Here is a 19509-nt window from a genome sequence, read left to right as displayed (position 1 = left end):
AGTGGCCCATCTGGTCCAGCATTCTGTTCTCACAGTGGCCAACCCAATGCCTGTGGGAAACCAGAAAGCAGGATTCGAACACAAGAGCACTCCCCACTCCAGGCTGAAGCTGGAGGCAGAGAGTACAGACGATTACTCCCTTCCGTCACCACTCCCCATGTACGTGTGTGTGTGTATGTGTTGTTCCACTAAGGTCGAACAATGATCCCGTACAATCGTCATTTGAATTAAATGTGATTTGCACAAGAAAAGTCCTGCTTCCCTATGACTTAGGACCCAATGACTCTTGGGGAAAAACAGGTCCTAAACAGACAAAATCTCCCTTGATTTTGAGAGCCAGTGTGGTGTAGTGGTTAAGAGCGGTAGTCTCGTAATCTGGGGAACCGGGTTCGCATCTCCGCTCCTCCACATGCAGCTGCTGGGTGACCTTGGGCCAGTCACACTTCTCCTCACAGAGTGTTTGTTGTGGGGGAGGAAGGGAAAGGAGAATGTTAGCCGCTTTGAGACTCCTGAAGGGGAGTGAAAGGCGGGATATCAAATCCAATATATATTCCTTCCCACCTCCCTGAAGATCTAGCTCAGGGTTTCCCAAACTTGAATCTCCATCTGTTTGAGGACTACAATTCCCATCATCCCTGACCACTGGTCCGGCTAGCTAGGGATGATGGGAGTTGTGGTCCAAAAAACCCAAGTTTGAGAAACCCTGATCCAGCCACTCCCTTAGGTGAGTTTTTAAAAGAAAAGGAAAAGAATACCCCTATTAACCACAAAAGTTTAAAAAGAGAACAAGAACTCTTCTCTGTGAATTTGCAAATCACTGCCTGGTAGTCCTAAAGTCTGAATGTTCAAGCACGGGATATCTGTGAATACGGTTGGAAGCAGAATGCTGGGCATGGCTGGACCTTTTGGTCTGATCCACGAGGGCGATTTGTACAAGGGAAGCAAGGTGCAGTGTTGGTCTGGAGTGAACCCAGGATTGCTCCCGATGCTGTATAGGAAATGGTCCGAGGCCACTGCTCCTTCCTCAGTTGACTGACTGGTGAAATTATCTAGTGCCACAGCACGAAAACAGGGCAACGGCACAGCCAGAGCCTTCAGCACAGTTCGGCCTCTTGTTTTGATTCATCTTTTCTCTCTTAGTGGCGTACCCCCCCCCAAAAAAAATCCATACCCCCTCCCATTTTTTTACAAACTAACTGATTTATATAGTGATCTTCTGGAACAGCCAATCAGAAATCTCCATCGCCTTCATCCTTGCTTCAGAATCACTTGTTTCCCCAGCTAATTCACGCCTCTTCCAACTCCTGTAGTGAAATCCTGCAACATTGAGATGATTTCCTCGATTCTGTGTGAGCTTCCAGAAATACCATGATTTGGTTGGGGTTCAAATTATCTTGTTGGGTTGTTGCTTTGGCCACCAGTCCCTCGGTTTTTACACCAACTCAGCTTCTGCTGCCTGTTCTCTCCCCACCCACCTTAACCGAGAAGCGCCAGAAGAGAGACTGATCTGATCTATTATTGAAGAGCAGGGATTCTTTTTGCTGCCAAGATGTGTGTTAAAACCAGAAGCTGGTTCAGCAAACCACACAGCTAAGTGTGTATCGTAAGGTGATGGGGAAGCCTCCGGCAGTGGTTTGCTTAGCTTCCCTGGATTGTCACAGAGGTCTAGCTAGAAGGGCTGCCTCTTGGCTGAGATATCCTGGCCCCAAGTCTGGATCCGTGCAATGCAAACTTAAAAGAGGCATTCGCTCTTCTAAGGAACTCGGGGAACTGTGGTTTCTGTTAGGTTGGGTTCGGTATTTCTTAACAGTCTCTGACTGCCATTTGAAGAAATGTCCTCCTCCTAGAGAGAGGGGGCCGGGCAGGGAGAAGGACCCCGGAAAGGAAAGAGAAAAGAAATGGGGAGCTAGGAAGCAGCCCCAAGGATTGACATGCTAGAGAGCTGAGAAAAGGGGGTCACAGCTCCTTATAGAGACTACCCTCAGTGACAAACCAAGTTTCTCTGACACACAGCATTTGGGGTGGCTCTGAGGCCTATCAGTCTGCACATCAAGTGTAAAAGGTAAAGGACCCCTGGACAGTTAAGTTCAGTCAAAAGCGACTATGGGGTGCGGCATTCATCTCGCACTCAGGTCGAGGGAGCCGGTGTTTGTCCACAGACAGCTTTCTGGGTCGTGTGGCCAGCAGGACTAAACCGCTTCTGGCGCAACAGAACACCGTGACGTAAGCCAGAGCACACAGAAACACCGTTTACCTTCCCGCGACAGCAGTACCTATTTATCTACTTGCACTGGTGTGCTTTCAAACTGCTAGGTTGGCAGGAGCTGGGACAGAGCAACGGGAGTTCACCACTGTCGTGTGGATTTGAACCGCTAACCTTCCAGTTGGCAAGCCCAAGAGGATCAGTGGTTTAGACCACAGCGCCACAGGCGTCCCTGACCAAGTATACAAGAAGCATTCAGCTTGAGGGGCTTGTAAATCCTGAGCAGAAACCTATCTGTCAGACAACGCCAATCTTACATTGCTGTGGGGAGACAAGTCTCCAACTTAAAAGCGTAGGAATATTACCACATAAAAGGCTTTGCGTGGTGAGAACTGATATTTACCACACTGAAGAGTCTGTTCCAGTAGAGTAAATAGCAGCTTTTTCCACAGGAGGGTGCCTTCAGGCAATGTATTCACTATGCAAAACCAGCAGGGCAAAATTCACTTTGCGGTGGCATTGCCGCATCAGAAAGTAATGTATGACTAGGGCTCAATTTAAACCGAAATGTGCACAGAAGCCTTTGATCTCATTGCCCTCGCAAAGCTGGGATGCATAACTCTCTTCTTTGCCACCTGCTATCCCTGGACGCCCAGGACTTTCCACACCTTGGGCCCCGATTCTGGACTGTTAAGAGCCTCGTATTCTTCTGGAGTCAAGTTCACTCCCTGCCCCGTCTCCATCTCTCTCTGTTCTTCCTTGCTCAGCTCCTCCCCAATACCTTCCCAGGGTAGCATTGACAAATGCGGCTCCTTTTCTCCCTCCTTGTAGGATGAATATGAAGTAGCTGGCGAAATGACCCCTGCAGAGGTGAGTACCCATCATTCACAGGCCCAGACAAGCGAAGAGCCTCCCTATAGTACAGAGCAGGTGGATGATGAAGGCCCCCTGTGTTGAAATTGTGCTGCGCTCTGACTTTTGCCCTCTTGGAGGGCTAACTCCTTGTGCCCCTAGAGAAAATAACTGCAAAACCCCAGCATTCCAAAAGATGGCATATAGCATACAGCTTGGCTGGCTCGATTCACCTGGGTCAGTCATTGGCAGATGTGATTGTTAAAAGTGGACACTTACCGTAGTTTCCATGGCTCCAGATACCCATGCACACCAGCCTAGCGTCTAGGCAGCTATTCTCAGGTCTGAGCTCTACGGTGCAGTTGCACCAACCGGTGCCACTCCTCCTCCAGCAGCTTACCGTATTTTTCGCTCCATAGGGTGCACCAGACCATAGGGCGCACCCACTTTTTAGGGGGGGAAATCAAGAAAAATAATCTTATTTCCCCCCCAGCCCCAAAGGGCAGCGTACAGGATGCGCGCAACCTCTCCCTGCTGGCACAAGCCAAAGCACAAGCCAAGGCAGCCAGCGGGATCCATCCCGGGAGATGCTGCACAGGGCTAAAGAAGCCATAGCCACGTGCAGCCTCTCCCTGCCGGAGGGGCTGCGCGCGGCTATACCTGAAGCCTGGAGAGCGAGAGGGGTCCATGCGCACCGACGCCTCTCGCTCTCCAGGCTTCAGCGAAAGCAACGCGAAGCCTTTGGAGCATGGAGGGAGCGCTCCCTCTGCGCTTTGGAGGCTTAGCATTGCTATCGCTGAAGCCAAGGAGCCTGCATTCGCTCCATAGGATGCACACACATTTCCCCTCCATTTTTGGAGAGGAAAAAGTGCGTCCTATAGAGCGAAAAATACAGTAAGTATCTTCCCCAGATGTGCTGTGTGCATGCAGTCAGAGACTATGCCTTCCTGGAAGCGTCCTCTGCTCTTCCCTCTTCGATCCCCTCCTGGTTCTGGGACACAGTGGTGTGGGAGAGGGTGGGGAAGCACCCAGCCCTTCACTTGCCTGAACTGCCTCTTCCTCGTCTTCCTCCAGTGCTCCACCCTCCAGCTCTCAAGCTGCCTTTGGCTCTGACTCTTGGCTCCTGGCTGGTCCCCACAAATCACTACCCCCCTCTCCCGAGTCAGACTCCAGCCTGCTTTCTCCCGGTGCACCCTCGTCAGCATCCTGCCAGCCCCCTGACCCTGTTGGCATTTGGCTTTCTCCTGCTCCCCGCTGTTCAACATTGTGGTTGGGATCTTGTGGGCTAATACCAGAACTGAGAGCCACCCAAATGAAGGTGAACAGCGGGTGATTCCTGCCAGACACAGAAGGAATTGCTTCTTCACTGTGCAGCCAGGGGGTGAGGAACCTCGGGTCCAGACCCTGAATGCGGCCCCAAGCATCTCTGCCTGGCCTCCGAGACTCTTCCCAGGCCATACCCCTTGCCAATCCTAGCCCATATCCTCCTTTGCCTGGCTGGAACGTGTCCTTAAACTGCCTCTTGCTTGCCTAGATGGGTATATATAAAATGTAATGAATCTGGCTTACAAGCCTGGCAGCTACAGGCTCCTCCTGGCAGACACGCTAACTTGATTTGTCGCCTTTTAGATCCTGGAATGGGAGGAGCAGCAGCTAGAGCAGTTTGTCAACTTCAACAACAGCAAGATTGACCCAGCACCCTTCCAGTTGGTGGAACGCACTTCTTTGCACAAGGTGTGTGTACATTGCGTGTGTGCGCTCTGGTTCTGCAAGCATACCACACGAGTGCTGAATTCACTCTATCAAATTCAGCAAAGCCTTCCCAAGGCAGCTTGCATGCATAAATAAAACAGGAAAACCAAAGTGCATTGCTCCAATAAAACTAAACCATCAAAACAACAGTTTGAAAACATTTCGCAGCGCAGCAGAGCGCTCATGTAAAAGCAGCTGAAGCAACTGGAAACCTCTTTGAATGGCGAAACTGACATGGCAAAATGTATATCCATTGGGAGTTGCACAAGCTTGGAGCCACCACTGAGAAGACACCGTTTCTTGAATTGTTCGTAAGGGCAGGGCACAAACAGGGCCTTCAAGGCCCAGGCAGGTTCATACAGATGCAGACAGGTTTTCAAATAACCTGCCCCGAAACCCAGTTTAGGCCTCTAAAGTAAACACCAATATGTAAAATTAGAAACCAAGATGAGGCAGAATTCAAGGAGGATTGGAGGAAGTTTGTAGATTATTTAAAAAAAACTATTGTAAATATGTTAAAATGCAAGTGTCTTTAGAGTAAGAACAGCAGTAAAATATATGTTTGAAAGTACTGTGGAGAAGATAAGGTATACAATAATATGCAGTGTAATTTGGAAAATTAGGGAAACCATAGAGGGATTTTTTTTTGGGGGGGGGAGTCCAAAGTTAAATGATTGTAAATAGGAAAATGTTTTAACTTTGGGTGTGTAAAAAGGGGGGGAGGGAATAAACACCAATACTTGTAGTTGGGCCTGAAAGCATGCAGGTAATCGCTGAAACTTACCAGAAGAGTAAGAAATCAAGATAACAAACTTTTTATAAAAGAATGGAAATGGTTTATTGAATATTTACAGATAAATTGTAAACAGATAAGAACATTGGCAGGATTATTGTTGCAATCTGCAGTTTCAGAAGAGTATATATTTAAAGAAGATGAATAAATGAGCAAATTAAGTTAACTTGGATATGCAGAAGATATTAAAAATAAATTTAAGGAACTGCAGAAAGGGGAGGGAAGTAAGTCAAGCCTTGAAATGTCAAAATGATTGTAAAATTAGTGAAATGTATAAACTTGAAACATAAAAGAGAAGAAGAAGAAGAAGAAGAAGAAGAAGAAGAAGAAGAAGAAGAAGAAGAAGAAGAAGAAGAAGAAGAAGAAGAAGAAGAAGAAGATGAAACATGCAGGTAACCAATGCAACTGGTTCACCTGTAGTTGTATGTAAGAAGAACATGGGTGCTGGATGAGGCCAAAGGTCCATTTAGTGCAACATCCAGTCCTCACAGTGACCAACTGGATGCCTGTGGAAATTCTTCAAGCAGGACCCAAGTGCTACAGAAGTAGAATGCAGTGTCTTCTGAGAGAATCACCTCAAGGTGCTTCCAGGTGGCTATGTTCTGTACCAGTTGAAGTTTCTTCAAGGGCTGTCTCATGTGGAGCACATTGCAGTAGTCTAGTCCTGATGGTTTGTCAGGGCAGGAGTCACAGAATCTCGGTTCAATTCTAGATACTGAGATGGTGGAGCAAAGGTGTGTGTGAGTGATTGCTGCTGATTTTGTTTTTGGCTCTTCCAGACACACACCATATTCTCTCTCCTGGGGGTGGACCACGCCTATGTCACCAGCATCGGGCGCCTCATTGGCATGGTGTCTCTCAAGGAGGTGAGTACTCAGTCTGGGGGTGGGAAAGCTTAAGAGGGCTTCCTTTCAGTCCTAACATGCTTGAGCCCCCTCCAGCACACACACACAGTGGAAGGGGGTCTGCCGTCTATCCACCCCAGATGCCTCGCCACAGCCACCTTTTGCTCCATCCCAGTTATTGCCAACAAACCACTGGGGTTAAATGGGGGTGATGCTACACCCAGATGCCTGAGTGTAGCATCACCCCCATTTAACCCCAGTGGTTTGTTGGCAATAACTGGGATGGAGCAAAAGGTGGCTGTGGCGAGGCAGGGACCTTCAGTCTCAGCAGCTGATCGATCCATGAAGCCAAACCTGGCAGATACAAGTAGCTGTGCTCATTAGGCCTGACACGCCTGTGCAAATCCTGGTTCTGCTAATAAAGAGTTAACACCAACTTGCTCAGTGTGATTTATTGCTGGCTCACTCCTGTTACCTGGCTGGAGAAAAAATGTGGGATATAAATGTCGTAAATAAATAGTAAATCAATCAATCTCTCCCTCCTCTTTCTCTCTTTCTCCAGTTGCGAAAAGCCATTGAAGGCTCGGTGACCGCCAAGGGGGTGAAGGTGCGGCCCCCATTGGCCAGCTTCCGGGACAGCACGACTAGCAGCAGCGAGACAGAGGCCACAGAGATCCACCAGCTGTGGGACCGGCGAAACAGGCACTCCATCCCCCGCGAGTCCAGCCCTTCGGAGAGTGACGAGAAATGCCAGTGACGGCGGAGGGAGTCTTGCTAACCGGTTGGTGGAGAAGCCAGCGTCGCCGCTCCACGGCCGTTTAGTTCCGGCCAGAGTCTTCCCAGGGTCCTTCGCTTAGCGTTCCAGCCCAGGGACCCACTACTGCCCCGAGAGACTTGCGAAAAGGCCTCTCGGCCAGAAAACCAGAGCAGCTTCAAGGCCTCACCGGGCACGAAGCCACAAGCCTGTCCCTGCCCCGTTCTTGCTCTGGAGGAGAGGAGGCGGCAGAACAAATTCGGAGCCGAGTGAGAGGATCCTGCTCCTCTCATCAGCCCACACTTCAGTGGGACCTAGATGTCTGAGAATAGCAAGGAAGTCCTTCATCCTGCGCCTTGCCTGATGTTGAAGTCACACCTGTGCCACTGTTGGGGTCCTGTTTTCGGTCGTACACCCCTGCAGTCCCTCTCACGCTGCCATTAGTCTCAGGGCTTGCTCAAGATGTTTGTGGGTAAGAGGGCATCGGTTTTACAAATGCGCACACACAAAATAAGTAAACACCCCCCCTCCTACCCTTCCATTGGCCTTGCCTCTACCTTAAAATGGGATCCAGTCAGATAGGGCCAAGGAAATTGTGAGCTGAGGTGTTCAAACCCCACCTGGTCCACCTCTGCTTCTTTGCACAGGTCACTCTTAAGCTGAGGAGTGGGGGCATAAGACACCTGAAGGAGCCACTCCTGCAAGTAGGATCCAGGCCATTATCACCTGCCTTTTTCTTTTTCGCTTACCTCTGCTCTCTCACTGCCACTTCGCACCCATTTGCAGTCCAGTCGGTGAGTCCTGGGTCACCAGCTTAGGGACGTCCGAATGTGAAAACAATGCAGGAGTGGGGGAGCCAGTGTCTCCCCCCTCCCCGAAGTTGCTGGACTACAACTGCCACCATTGGCCACACTGCCTGGGGCTTCTGGGGAGTTCTCCGCCCCTGATACAACGGATAGGCTTTCCCCCGCTTTTATTAATGATTTTTACATGTGTGAACACACTGGATCTCTTGAGCTACTGAGCCTTGGGGAGCCTCTTTCCGTTCCTCTCTTCCCCACTGCCCCCCCCCAATAAGGACTCTGAACTGCTTCACTTTCCCCACCCCCCTCTCTGGCGCCCACCCTATTCTTGAATCCAGAGGTGAGGAGCGGCGAGTGGGGTTGGTACCTGACATGTAAATACAGAGGGTTTTTTATATTAATTTAATAAAAAGAAGAAGAGAGATTGCAAATAGAGCTATGAAATAAAACAAACTAATGAGTGTCTGTTGTCTTGTGTAAGCCACATGGTACTGCTGGAGCATATGGGGCGTTAGGGGAGGGGTAGTACCTCTGGTGAGGGGCATGTTGTGCTTCTGGGGCAGTTTGCCCACCTTTGGTCCCCACACTGCACTCAGCTGTCAGCATGCGGCAGTGACCCTGCCCTAGGAATGGCTTTGACTGGCTAGCTAAACTAGGTGAAGACAGGCAATGGGTCTCAAGCCCTCAGTGAGTTAGGGACTTCCCCTTGTAGGGATGTGTATAGAAACTAGGAGGATATATTTCTTAGATATCAGCCCTCCTTGCATTTGTGAGTTCAGCAGGGTACATTCCTTTGTCAGCAAAGACAAGGAAGCTTTAGCCTTTTCATTTAAGTAATCCAGGATGCTTTACTGCAGACTGGATTTCCTGTTATTTCCCCTGTTCCTCTCCCTTAAAACAATAAACACACAAAACACTCTTCTTGTTAAGTAAAGATCAGTTGACTCACTCGGTTTCACAGTAGCAGTCTTGAGCCAGGCTTAAAACGGAACCACAGTCGTACCTTGGTTGTCGAACTGAATCCGTTCCCGGAGTCCGTCTAACTCCCAGAACAGTTTGAAAACCAAGGCGCAGCTTCTGATTGGCTGCAGGAGCTTCCTGCACTCAAATTGGAAGCTGCAACGGATGTTCGGCTTCCGAAAAACTCATGCAAACCAGAACACTCACTTCCAGGTTTGTGGCATTCGGGAGCCAAAACGTCCGAGTACCAAGGCGTTCAACAACCAGGGTACGACTGTACAGACATAGTTTAGATTAGGATTGGAATCTGAGCTGTGACTCAGCACGCGTCCTGCATCCCTAGTCAATGATGAAGCATCGAAGAGAAGAGACCACATGGCAGGGATCAGAGAGAGAGAGCGCAGGCTGGGGACGTGCACAGCTTCTATAGGTTGTGCCCCTTTACCTGGCTGGGCACAGTGGGAGTGGCGCTCTCAGAGTATTTCCTGTAGACCCTGGGAGATCCAGCTTCCTCCATGTGTGTGCTTCTCTAGCAATCAGAAGTAGTCTGTTTTGATTGCCTTATTTTAGATATAGCACACCAATGCATGAGAATACAGGCTCTGGCAGATTGTGGGGGGGGGGGTGTCACATGCCAGCGCTTGCCCTATGTGGAAATCCCTGTGTCCTCAACTCTATTTTGGCAATAAATGCCCCCCTTTGAATTTAACCTGCAGGTTTTTAGAAATGCACATGGCACCAGAGGTTGGGGGAAGAGAGAAGGGACTGATGGTGAATTGCGACCACAACAGGGGTGGAGTGTGTGTGTTTGTGCATGGGGGGGGGGTGCGGTTTAAACCTTTGCTCCCCTGCTGCAGGTCCTGAGGAAAACCCGCTTCCAGACCAAGGGAGCTTGACCGCCTGTTTTAACCCTTTCTCGCCCATCTACCCTCCCTCCTCCTCCTCCAACAAGCCCACCCTGGCCTCTCCGGAGAGCCTCATTAACCCCAAAATTTTGGGTCCCCTCCAAACCTGTGCCAAAGTTTTGTAGTCGTTTACTGAATTTTGGGGTGCCTGGCAGAACAAAACGACGACGAATCCTTGGCGCCAGTTTGGAGGGGATTCGAAATTTCGGGGTTCCTAGTTCATTGAAGTTTCGCTGCAGCCTCCGCCTTGCATCGGCCGGCCCTTCCACCGCCTCTCCCATCCCGCCACCAGCGCCGCCTCCTGGCTCCAGCTGCTCCCCGCCGCTTATCCTCCTCCCGGCCGCCTCTCTCCGCTGACACCGAAGGAGAAGCTCTCCCTGGGGCTGCAGCCGCGCTCGTCAGGACGCGCGGCGGCGGCGGGGCGCCAGAGCGGCCGTGTGGCTGCTGCAGCGGGCCGAGCCTGCTGCAAGACCCGCGACCCTCCGACCTCTTTGCCCGCCGGCGGCAGCTGGCGCGCTCCGCAGCTGTTGCGCAGGGCTCGCCTCTGCCCCCGGAAAAGCCTTTTCCGCCGCGTGATGAGTGCCGCGTTGCAGGAGGAGGAAAAACGAGGGAGAAAGAGGGACGGAGGCGCCTGGACCAGTACGCGGGTGCCCGGAGCTGCTGCACTAAGGGGAGAGGCTTCTACAGGCAAAAGCAAACAAACAGACCAGACTACCCAGGAAGGGGATAGAATCTCCTTCAAGGAGAGGTTGGATAGCCAGCTGTCAGCGATTCTTTAACGGGGGTTTCTGCGTTGCAAAGTTAGGACTACTCTAGATGACCCTTTGCAACGCTACAATTCTGCGACGCTTTGAGAAGGCAGGGAGGGGTATCCTTCATGGTTTGCATGCAGAGTTCATTCCCAACTGAGGTCATTCACAGAAGCCCAGCAGAGAAATGGCGACCCTGCTTGAACTGCGGACCTCCCTGCCATATGGGTCGCAGCTGTCGAAAGTTATTGGCCACTGCTGCCTGAGGCAGCCGCCTCCGTTTGTCTAACAATAGGGCCGGCCCTATGTGGGCCAAAGTACTGATTTAAAATAATAGAATTGTAGAGCTGGAAGGTACCCGCAAGGATCATTTAGTCCAACCCCTTGCAATGCAGAAATCTTTTTGGCCAAAGCAGGGCTTGAACCCATGACCCTGAGATTAAGAATCACATGCTCTACCGAGTGAGCTATCCCGGCTTGGTAGAAGGCAGCTGCATGCGACACAGAGCTAAGTAGCACACACGGAAGCCCTCACCCCATCCCTTGGCACACTTTTAAAATTTTCTTATGGGCTGCTGTCTCGCCTGGATTTTTCTTAAAAGGTGAAAGCACAACCTCATTGCTGCCACCATCTCTATTGCCCCTGGCAGCTGGATTCTGTGCTAGAGAACCAGGCCTGTGTTTTCCACGGGGAAGTGTGCCACATAGGAATTGGCCTGCATTCGTCACTGAAGGATTCTGGGAAGCTAGGATTCTGCCCTCGAGCTCAGATCTTGCAGAACTCATCTCCTCCTGCCAACTCCAGCAGCTCTCTCTCCCCCTCTGCCTTTATTTTATGTTATTGCCAGACACACACACACACACACACACTGCCTAGTCAATAAAGAGTCTGAGCTGGCCTTCCGGGAGCCGCGCAGAAGAATGCTGAGCCAGGGATCCTGGGGCTTGGAATAGAGAGGGAAACGGAAATAAAACTACTGTGCTATAGAGATGTAATGAGCAGCTGGCATCTCCTCCGGAAAAAAAAAGAGGGAGAGGGGAAAAACGAGGCAGTGAGCGAGCGCCAGCAGCTCCTCCTCTGCCAAAGTTGTGCTGGTCCTTTCAAAAGAGCTTTCGGTGGGGTGGAGGCGGCGGACTGGTCAGCTGCGGAGAAATAAAACTATTTCGGGTTTGTTGGCGTGGGTTTAGACTGGGGCCAATGGGAGGAGGGGCAGAAATGCTGCCTGCCCCTGTGGGCAGCAAGTATGTGGGTGCAGCAAGGTCAGACCTGGGCAATTCTTTTGGCGCTGGGCAAGCGCTGAAAAGCCCCGCGCAGAGATCAAGTGGCTCTTTCTTTAGCTAGCCTCTCTGAGCTCTCCTGCTTTCTACTTGGAGCTCTTGGGGAAAGGCCTGGCTTAGCTTTGGAGCATTTGCTTTGGGTGCACAAGGTCCCAGGTTCACTTTCTGACATCCCCAGGTAGGTCTGGGAAGGACTTCTGTCTGAAAACTCTTTCACAGCCTTGGAGGGCCAAGCAGTTCAGATAATAATGAGCCTGGTGGACCAATGGTCTGACTCAGCATACAACTCCTATGTGCTGATGGTTTTGGCACAGAGGGGTCTTCAGCTTTAACCCTTTCCTGCACCCTTTCCTTCCTTCCTTTCTCTTTCTCTTACACACCCAAAGCAACACCTTGAACTAGGGATGGGCAGCTGTGGGACAACAGCATCAGCAGGCAGAGTGGTTGCTGCTGCCCATTGGGGATGGGAGGCCACAAGCAGCTGGAGCCACGGCCAAACCGTTCTACTTTTGATTCCACCCTCCTACCGCCCTAGTTCTTATTGCATCTGTAAGCTGACTTGAGTCTCTAACAGGGAAAATGGTGGGAAATAATGATGATGATGATGATGATACAGTCATACCTCAGGTTGAAGTAGCTTTGGGATGAATATTTTCGGGTTGCGCTCCACGGTGACCCAGAAGTAATGGGCTCCATTACTTCCGGGTTTTGCCGCTCGCGCATGCGCAGACGCTCAAAATGACGTCACATGCATGTGCGGAAGCAGCAAATCGCAACCCGCAGACACGGGTTGTATTTGCTTCAGGATGCAAACGGGGCTCTGGAATGGATCCTGTTCGCATCCAGAGGTACCACTGTAATGCCAATTGGACAACTTTCATGCCATGAAGACTGTCCAACACACATGTAAAGTGTGTTGACCTTCTCCAAAGAATCCCGGGAAGCACAGTTTGTTGAGAGGGCTGGGAATTGGGTCACGAAGAGCTGGACACGACTAAACAACAACAAAGGGGGAAATACAGCTGCCAGGATTCCTGGGGAGAAACAATATACTTTGGGTGTGCTTCAAATGTAAGGTGTGTGCAGTGCCATCCCCTCGACAAGTGGATGCTGGCAGAGGGGTTTGGGGGGCAGTGCCCCATCTAATCCATCATTCTGCTGTGATCTGGCACCTGTCTTCTGCTAGCACCCCAGCAGGGACCCTCTGGCCCCCCTCTGGCCCTGCTCCTCTTCCTCTTCATTGCCCCTGTCTCTTCACCTGCTTCTGCTCTCTCCCAGCGGGCCAGGAGGGCAGCCTTCAGGTGCCTTGCCCTCTTCTTCAAGACATGTCTGGGGCTTGGGATCAGGAGGAGAGGGCAGCCGAGGCCATGGAGAGCAGGCAGGGCTAGACTGAGGGTATCTTCTCCCAAGTGTCCTGCAAAACTTGGCGTAACTGGCGCAGATTGTGGCCCACTGGCTCTTTCCTGGTGGACCTGCCAGTTACCAAGATTCCCTTCCTGCAAAGGGTGTTAGATAAAGTTTGGCACTCCCCAACCTGACACCTTCCAGAATTTTTGGAAGAGACTTAACCAATTTGTCTTTGAGGTGCCACAAGACTCTTTTATTGCTTTTGCTGCAAAAAATATATCAACACAGCTAATCTTCCAGCAATAGATAAAGGTCTGGGTCCCATTTCATCCTTGCCCATTCTATCAAAGAGGGGAATTGCTAGGGAAAGAAGCCAAGAAGAAGGTGACATTGAGACAATTCTAGTCAGGAGCAGAGACTTTGCAGGGCAGGAAGTGATCTTTATTGAAGGGTGGGAAAATGGGAGGTGTTTGAGCAAGATTAAGGGCCTCTTCTTCTGCTCCTGTGGTGGTTTCCAGAATTGTAGCAGCGGTCTCCCAGTCCCACAGCAGGGCCCCAGAGTCCTAGTTTGCATCTAGTGCCAAGGAAGGAAGGGCCATAGCTCAGGGGTAGAGCATCTGCCTCGCGTGCAGAAGGTAGCAGGTTCAATTCCTGGCATCTCCAGGTAGGACTGGGGAAAACCCTGTGCCTGAAATCCCGAGCAGCTTCCGCCTGTCACTTGAAAGTACTGAGATAGTCTGACTCAGTATAGACACACTGCTCTAAGTCTACAGGTAGTTTTTATCCCTGCAGCAAGAGAGACGCGCATGGGGATGGGTCCCATCATGCATTGCAGGCAGAAGTTCCAAGGTTCTGCAGCAGCAGTGTATGATGGGACATTGGGCTATTCAGAGGTGCCAATCAAACAATTCAAGAACAAGACTACTAGGCAAATCTACCCAAGGCAAAATAGTTTTATGAAGGTTCCCTGCTTCCCAGGTTGTGACAAAATGCACTGTTAAAGCTTGACCTCCGTGCGGAAGACAGGAGGTGGCGCCAGGAGTTGTCGCCTGGCAGTGATGACCAACATGCCGGAATCGTTCAGGGAGCAGCTGATGGACAGAGGATCCATGTCTGCCGGGAGCTGGCACTTGTGAGTGAAAGTGTTGGAGACAGTGCCATCTTCGGCCACCTGTGGGGCAAGCAAAACACCCTGCCTTAGACGTTTCCCCAAAACCAGCTCTTGCATTTTACACATCTCACGTACCAAACTTACACTGGCTAAAAGATAACTTCAGTTCTTCAGAGGAGCACCTCCCATCATGCACCAAAGCAGGACGAAAAGTTCAAAGGTGCGCAAATTAGGGAAAACCTGAGGCATCCATCTCTAGCTGTTGGTTCTTTTGAGTAGATAAAATGTAAGAAACTGCCTTATCCCAAGCCAGGTCTTCCATTCATTCCGTTCAGTAATAGAACTGTCTGCACCTGCATTCCCCAATCTGGTTCCCCCACCCCTATAATTTCATACTTCAACTCCCATCTGCACCAGCACGGCCATGTTCTGGGTGGAAGGGAGTTGTCTTCAAACCATTTGGAAGGCACCAGTTTGGCGATGCCTTGTTGACACTGACTGACAGAGGCTCTGCAAGGATTTTCCTAGCTCTCCTGCATGCAGATCAGATGTCCCCACCCCCTCCCCAGCTAAGGTCTTTCCATTGCAAAGCTGTCCTGCCCCCCCCCCCCGAGCTATAGCCAGGGCTGGAAAATTTGCAGCCAAAATCACAAATGCATGACTGCTACAGAGTCACAAACAGGAGACTATATGGTGTCACATCTTCTAAACTTTTGTGGGAAGAAAGGGAACAATAGAAGACTTTATCTTTTTCTTCCTGTGGCTGCATTCTCTTCTTCTAACCTACAATGGGATGGGCTGTCTGTGAGCTCTCCTCAAGAGTGTGCGCTCCATTTCAGACTGGACTATAGATTTTTGTAACTTTTAGGATTATTGCCTGCTTGATTTTCACCACTGTACGTGTTGAATCCTGGCAAGACTTATATTTTCTTCTTTGCCTAAAAGAGTCTGAGGGTGATTTTCTTTGTCTGAGGGTTTGCACATATAAGAAGAGAGGTGATCCGAATCTGCCTAAGCATTATTGCGGATCATAATTGTTCTTTCTAGAAGGTTACACAACCTTGTGTCCCAAGCTTCTAAATATAAGCTTCACATGGATGGCGATTTTTAACTGTGCTGAAATACAGGTGTTTGCATTCTTACACAAGTAAGAGGATAATGAATAAACAAAATATCTTCTCCTGCTCATCAAAAATCCACCCAACAGCCCATGGGTGTAGCCAAGATTTTCTTGAGATTTTCTTAGGGGATCAGCCAAAGTTGTTGAGCTGGGGATGTGTGTGTCTTTTCAATGCTTTTCAATATTTTTTGATGGATCTATCCCCCCTTGGCTACACCCATACAACAGCCTGCAACCACACCTCCTGCACTTTTGATTCCAGCTCCCCCACCTCCACCGCCACTGGCCATCTCACCTTCTCTGCCTGGATGACAATGCAATAGTTATAAGTGGTCACCACGATGTCGTGAGGTTCAAACTGACTGACGTCCGCCATGACCTGGTACTTGTCGCCACTGGCGATCACGTTGCTGCTGCCCAGAGCAGAAGGGTGTGCTGATGGGGGTGAGCCTGTGGCAGGGTGGAGGGAAGCAAAGGCAGAGGAGATGCAGAGGGGTGAGCGTGGGCACTTGGAAGACAGGTCTGGCCATTGCAACAATGGGTGTGGGTGGGTGTGAAGAGGAGGCTGGAGGAAGAGAAAGAGGGCCGGAGAGGGGATAGGAAGGGGCGAAGCTGAAATGGATGGGGTGATGGGACGTGGAAGGGGGAAAGCCCTTGGCAAACCATCACTTCAGAGCTCTGGCAGGAAGGAGGACCTGTTCCTGTCACAGCAGGAGAAATATGGAAGTGCAAAGAGAGGAGAGGAGAGAGAGAGAGAGAGAGAGAGAGAGAGAGAGAGAGAGAGAGAGAGAAGGGGATGGCAGAAGGAGAGAGGGAGGGAGAAAAGGGGTGGCAGAGAAAGAGAGAGAGAGAGAGAGGAGAGAGAGGGGGGGTGGTGAGAAAGGGTAGCAATGTGGCAAGAGAGAGAGAGCAAGAAAGGGGTTGGCAGGGACAGAGAGGAGGGATGGGATGGAGAGAAAGGGATGGGAGGGAGGAGAAAAGAGAGAAAGGGAGGGAGGGAGGGAGGGAGGGAGGGAGGGAGAGAGAGAGAGAGAGAGAGAGAGAGAGAGAGAGAGAGAGAGAGAGAGAGAGAGAGAGAGAGAGAGAGGATGGCCTTGCCCACTTTGGCTGCAATCCTATCAGCAGCCATAGATTAGGCTCCCCAGAATGTGGCCTTTGAACAAAGATACCCAGCGACTGACCTAAGGTCAGGCAGCCAAAAGACTCAAAAAGTCCATTTGCCTGGCACTGGAACTCCCTTGGGCCAACCCTGACTCTTGCCTCCTGTTGCTCAAGCTCAGAGCCTGTGGGATCAGTGAGCCCGGGCTGCCCCCAGATGAGCTCACTCACCTGAGTACCCGTAGGACTCTCGAGCTCTCCCGGCCCCGAAGATCCCATGGGGAGGGTCCAGCAGAGGTTCGAAGCGAGGCTTCCCAGGACTGTAGGTGCTGATGTGCTCTGAGCGGAAGGTGGAAGAGGACGAGGACGAGCTCACCGAAGACATGGCCTGGGCGATGGGGGCGGCAGCTCTCTCCTGGGTGCAGTGTGGGACTAAGGGATCTGCAGTGCCTACATGGGCGGGGGAGGGGAGGGCTTTGTCCTGGTCCAGCAGAGCCAAGATGTCCATAATTGGCCTAGTCGCTGTGCCCTCGTGCTGGAATGTGAGATAAGGAGGCTGCATTCTCAGCGGCAAGGGAGTGAGAGGTGATGAGAACAATGGGGCAGGGTGAAGCCCACCCCCACCCTCTCCAAACCTCAGTTTTGCTGCTCAGCTACCTGGGAGACTATATATATACATACATACATACATACATACATATATATCTGTGCCACATCAGACAATGGTTGGAATGGGAGCGGTGTCCAGCAGAGGACCTATTTTATGGGAAAGGGCCATAGCTCAGTATTATTATTATTATTATTAGTAGTAGTAGTAGTAGTAGTAGTATATTCATATGCCGGCCATCTGACTGAATTGCCCAGCCACTCTGGGCAGCTTCCAACAAATTTAAAACATGGAGCACAGTAAAACATCAAACATTAAAAGCTTCCCTATACAGGGCTGCCTTCAAATGTCTTCTAAAAGTCAGATAGTGGTTTGTTTCCTTGACATCTGATGGGAGGGTGTTCCACAGGCAGGTGCCACTACTGAGAAGGCCCTCTGCCTAGTTACCTGTAACCCCACTTCGCACAATTAGGGAACCGCTAGAAGGCCCTCAGAGCTGGATCTCAGGGTCCGGGCTGCACGATGAGGGTGGAGACCCCCAGCATTCCCTGGCAGGGCTAAGAGAGAGCCCTAAAGGGAACTGCTGCCAGCCAGGGTAGACATTACTAGGATAGATGGACCAGTGGCCTGGCTCAGCTTCCTATGAACAAAGCAGGATACTGATGCCCATATTAAGCATTGGGGCTCAAAGTGCTTTATGCACGACCTCACACAACAGCCTTACAGGGTAGGCGAGTGCTTTATTATTCCTGTATTGCAGGAGAGAAGGAGAGGGTGGCAGATGGTGGCTTGGCTATTGCCATCACATGATGTTGTGCTTGTTCCACACCACCTCCTATGATGCCTGGCGAGCAACAGCTCTTCTTGGGCCAGCCTCCAACTCCCAGCCTGACCTACCTGACAGGGTCGTTGTAAGAATCCAAAGGGCAGGAGGAGACCCAGGTAAACCATCTAGAGATCCTTGGATAAGAATGGGAGCAAGTCAAAGATGGAAGGCAGTCCTAACCCCAGTCATTGTGACCACAGTCTCTGGGTGACCGCATGTGGGTCCCTGTGCATTCTCCTGGTCATCTCATCTCAAAAAGGATTTTGCAAAGCTGCAGAAAAGGGCAGCAGAAATTTTCAGCAGTGAGAATTCCCCTAGGAGAAAAATCTAGCCTACAGAAATCTAACCTCTGGGTTGAGATCTCCGTTTCTTGAACTACGTGAAGATTGTGGTGATTACAAAAGAAGACATTGAGTTTATAAGTAAGATCTCACGGGAACATAGCCAGTTGTTCATATTGATCAGTTCCCTGGGGATATGCTGAGATCTGCTGATCTTGCAAAAGAGATGGTGTGGAAAGCTGGTAAAGATTAGACTGCGGTAGTCTGGGGTGGTGGAACTGCAACAAAACCTTGCAGCGTGTTCAGGAGTCCAGTCATGCCATTCTGTTCTCTAACACACACAGGGATTTTGGTCCTTTTTGAAAGCTTCTGAGATTCTTTCCCCCCTTATGGCTTTTTTATACTTCTGAAAAGCTTGAGATTCCCCCAGCCCTACCAACGCATACCTCTTGGGAGTGGGTGATTACCTTGTGGCTGCACGAAAGGCAGTGCAGCGTAGTGGTTAGAGTTTCAGGCTAGGACCTTAGAGACTAGTGCCAAAATCCTCACTCAGCCATGAAGCTCACTCAGTGGGCCAGTCTCCATCTCTTAGCCTAACCTACCTTACAGGGTTGTTGTGAAGGTAAAATGGAGATCAGGGTAAATCATGCCTGCCACTGTGAGCTCCTTAGAGGAAAGGTAGGGTGGAAATGTAATAAATCAAACAAAAATGAAATAATCAACACAGTGGTGTTGCGTGGGGTGGCCCTGGGCGCAAAATTGTTAGGGTTGCAAAATTTCAACACCCGGTGCTGCCTCTGCATCTGCACACTTCCATTGCAAACGGCTTCTCCATGCAAACCATGAAGTGACCTCTCAGACTCTTCTGATCTCTGTGGCTGCAGTCTCCTGGGTGGCACAGATACCACTGGATGTGCATGCATACTCTGTTTCCCTCCCTTCTGTGCAGCCCCGGGCAATGGCAACCCACGTTAGGCCACTGAATCAGCAGCACTCAAACCTTGAACATACTGGGAATGATTCCTTCTGGATGACCTTGCGACTTCTTGGAAACCCAACAGGGATCCCTCAGTGAGAAGCTCACTGGGGGCAGATTGGCTCCCCTGAATGATAGCTTGCCCTGTGTTTTTCTAGGTTATGCTCTCAGTCTGGGAAGGAGGAGGAGGCCATCCAGGAATCCTCTGGTAAAAGGACTTCAGAGGTGGAGCATTTGCAAACCACCCTC

General features: G+C 50.6%; 2 protein-coding genes and 1 long non-coding RNA gene across 4 annotated transcripts in view; 2 read left to right on the top strand and 1 right to left on the bottom strand.

Moving 5' to 3' along the window:
* CLCN2 (chloride voltage-gated channel 2) overlaps positions 1 to 8455 on the top strand; it is a 73969-nt gene extending 65514 nt beyond the window's left edge. For both annotated transcript variants that reach the window (XM_081910891.1, XM_081910892.1), the window contains 4 exons: positions 3035 to 3073; positions 4685 to 4789; positions 6380 to 6466; positions 7008 to 8455. In XM_081910891.1, coding sequence (XP_081767017.1) covers positions 3035 to 3073; positions 4685 to 4789; positions 6380 to 6466; positions 7008 to 7202 — 426 coding nt within the window. In that variant the 3' untranslated portion in view covers positions 7203 to 8455. The remainder of the gene's footprint in view (positions 1 to 3034; positions 3074 to 4684; positions 4790 to 6379; positions 6467 to 7007) is intronic.
* LOC309370053 overlaps positions 1 to 19509 on the top strand; it is a 394628-nt gene that overhangs the window by 287276 nt on the left and 87843 nt on the right. The gene's annotated exons all lie outside the window — the stretch shown is intronic.
* On the bottom strand, positions 14164 to 17093 carry LOC309370658 (alpha-crystallin B chain-like). Its single transcript, XM_081912564.1, has 3 exons — positions 16802 to 17093; positions 15768 to 15922; positions 14164 to 14412 (listed from the first exon to the last, which is right to left on the bottom strand). The coding sequence occupies exons 1-3, from the start codon at positions 17076 to 17078 to the stop codon at positions 14239 to 14241; spliced, it is 606 nt and encodes a 201-aa protein (XP_081768690.1). The 5' UTR covers positions 17079 to 17093; the 3' UTR covers positions 14164 to 14238.

The sequence above is a fragment of the Podarcis melisellensis genome (genome assembly GCF_964234715.1).
Source record: "Podarcis melisellensis genome assembly, chromosome: 5".
NCBI lineage: Eukaryota > Metazoa > Chordata > Lepidosauria > Squamata > Lacertidae > Podarcis > Podarcis melisellensis.
The sequence above is the reverse complement of the archived record's forward strand: the minus strand, read 5'-3'. Positions and strand labels throughout refer to the sequence as shown.

Coding starts and splice junctions, on each gene's coding strand:
- LOC309370658 (XM_081912564.1), bottom strand. CDS start 17,078: ATGGACATCTTGGCTCTGCTGGACCAGGACAAAGCCCTCCCCTCCCCC. Junction 15,923..16,801: donor AGAGTCCTACGGGTACTCAG/GTGAGTGAGCTC, acceptor ACCCTGCCACAG/GCTCACCCCCATCAGCACAC. Junction 14,413..15,767: donor TTGTCATCCAGGCAGAGAAG/GTGAGATGGCCA, acceptor CTTGCCCCACAG/GTGGCCGAAGATGGCACTGT.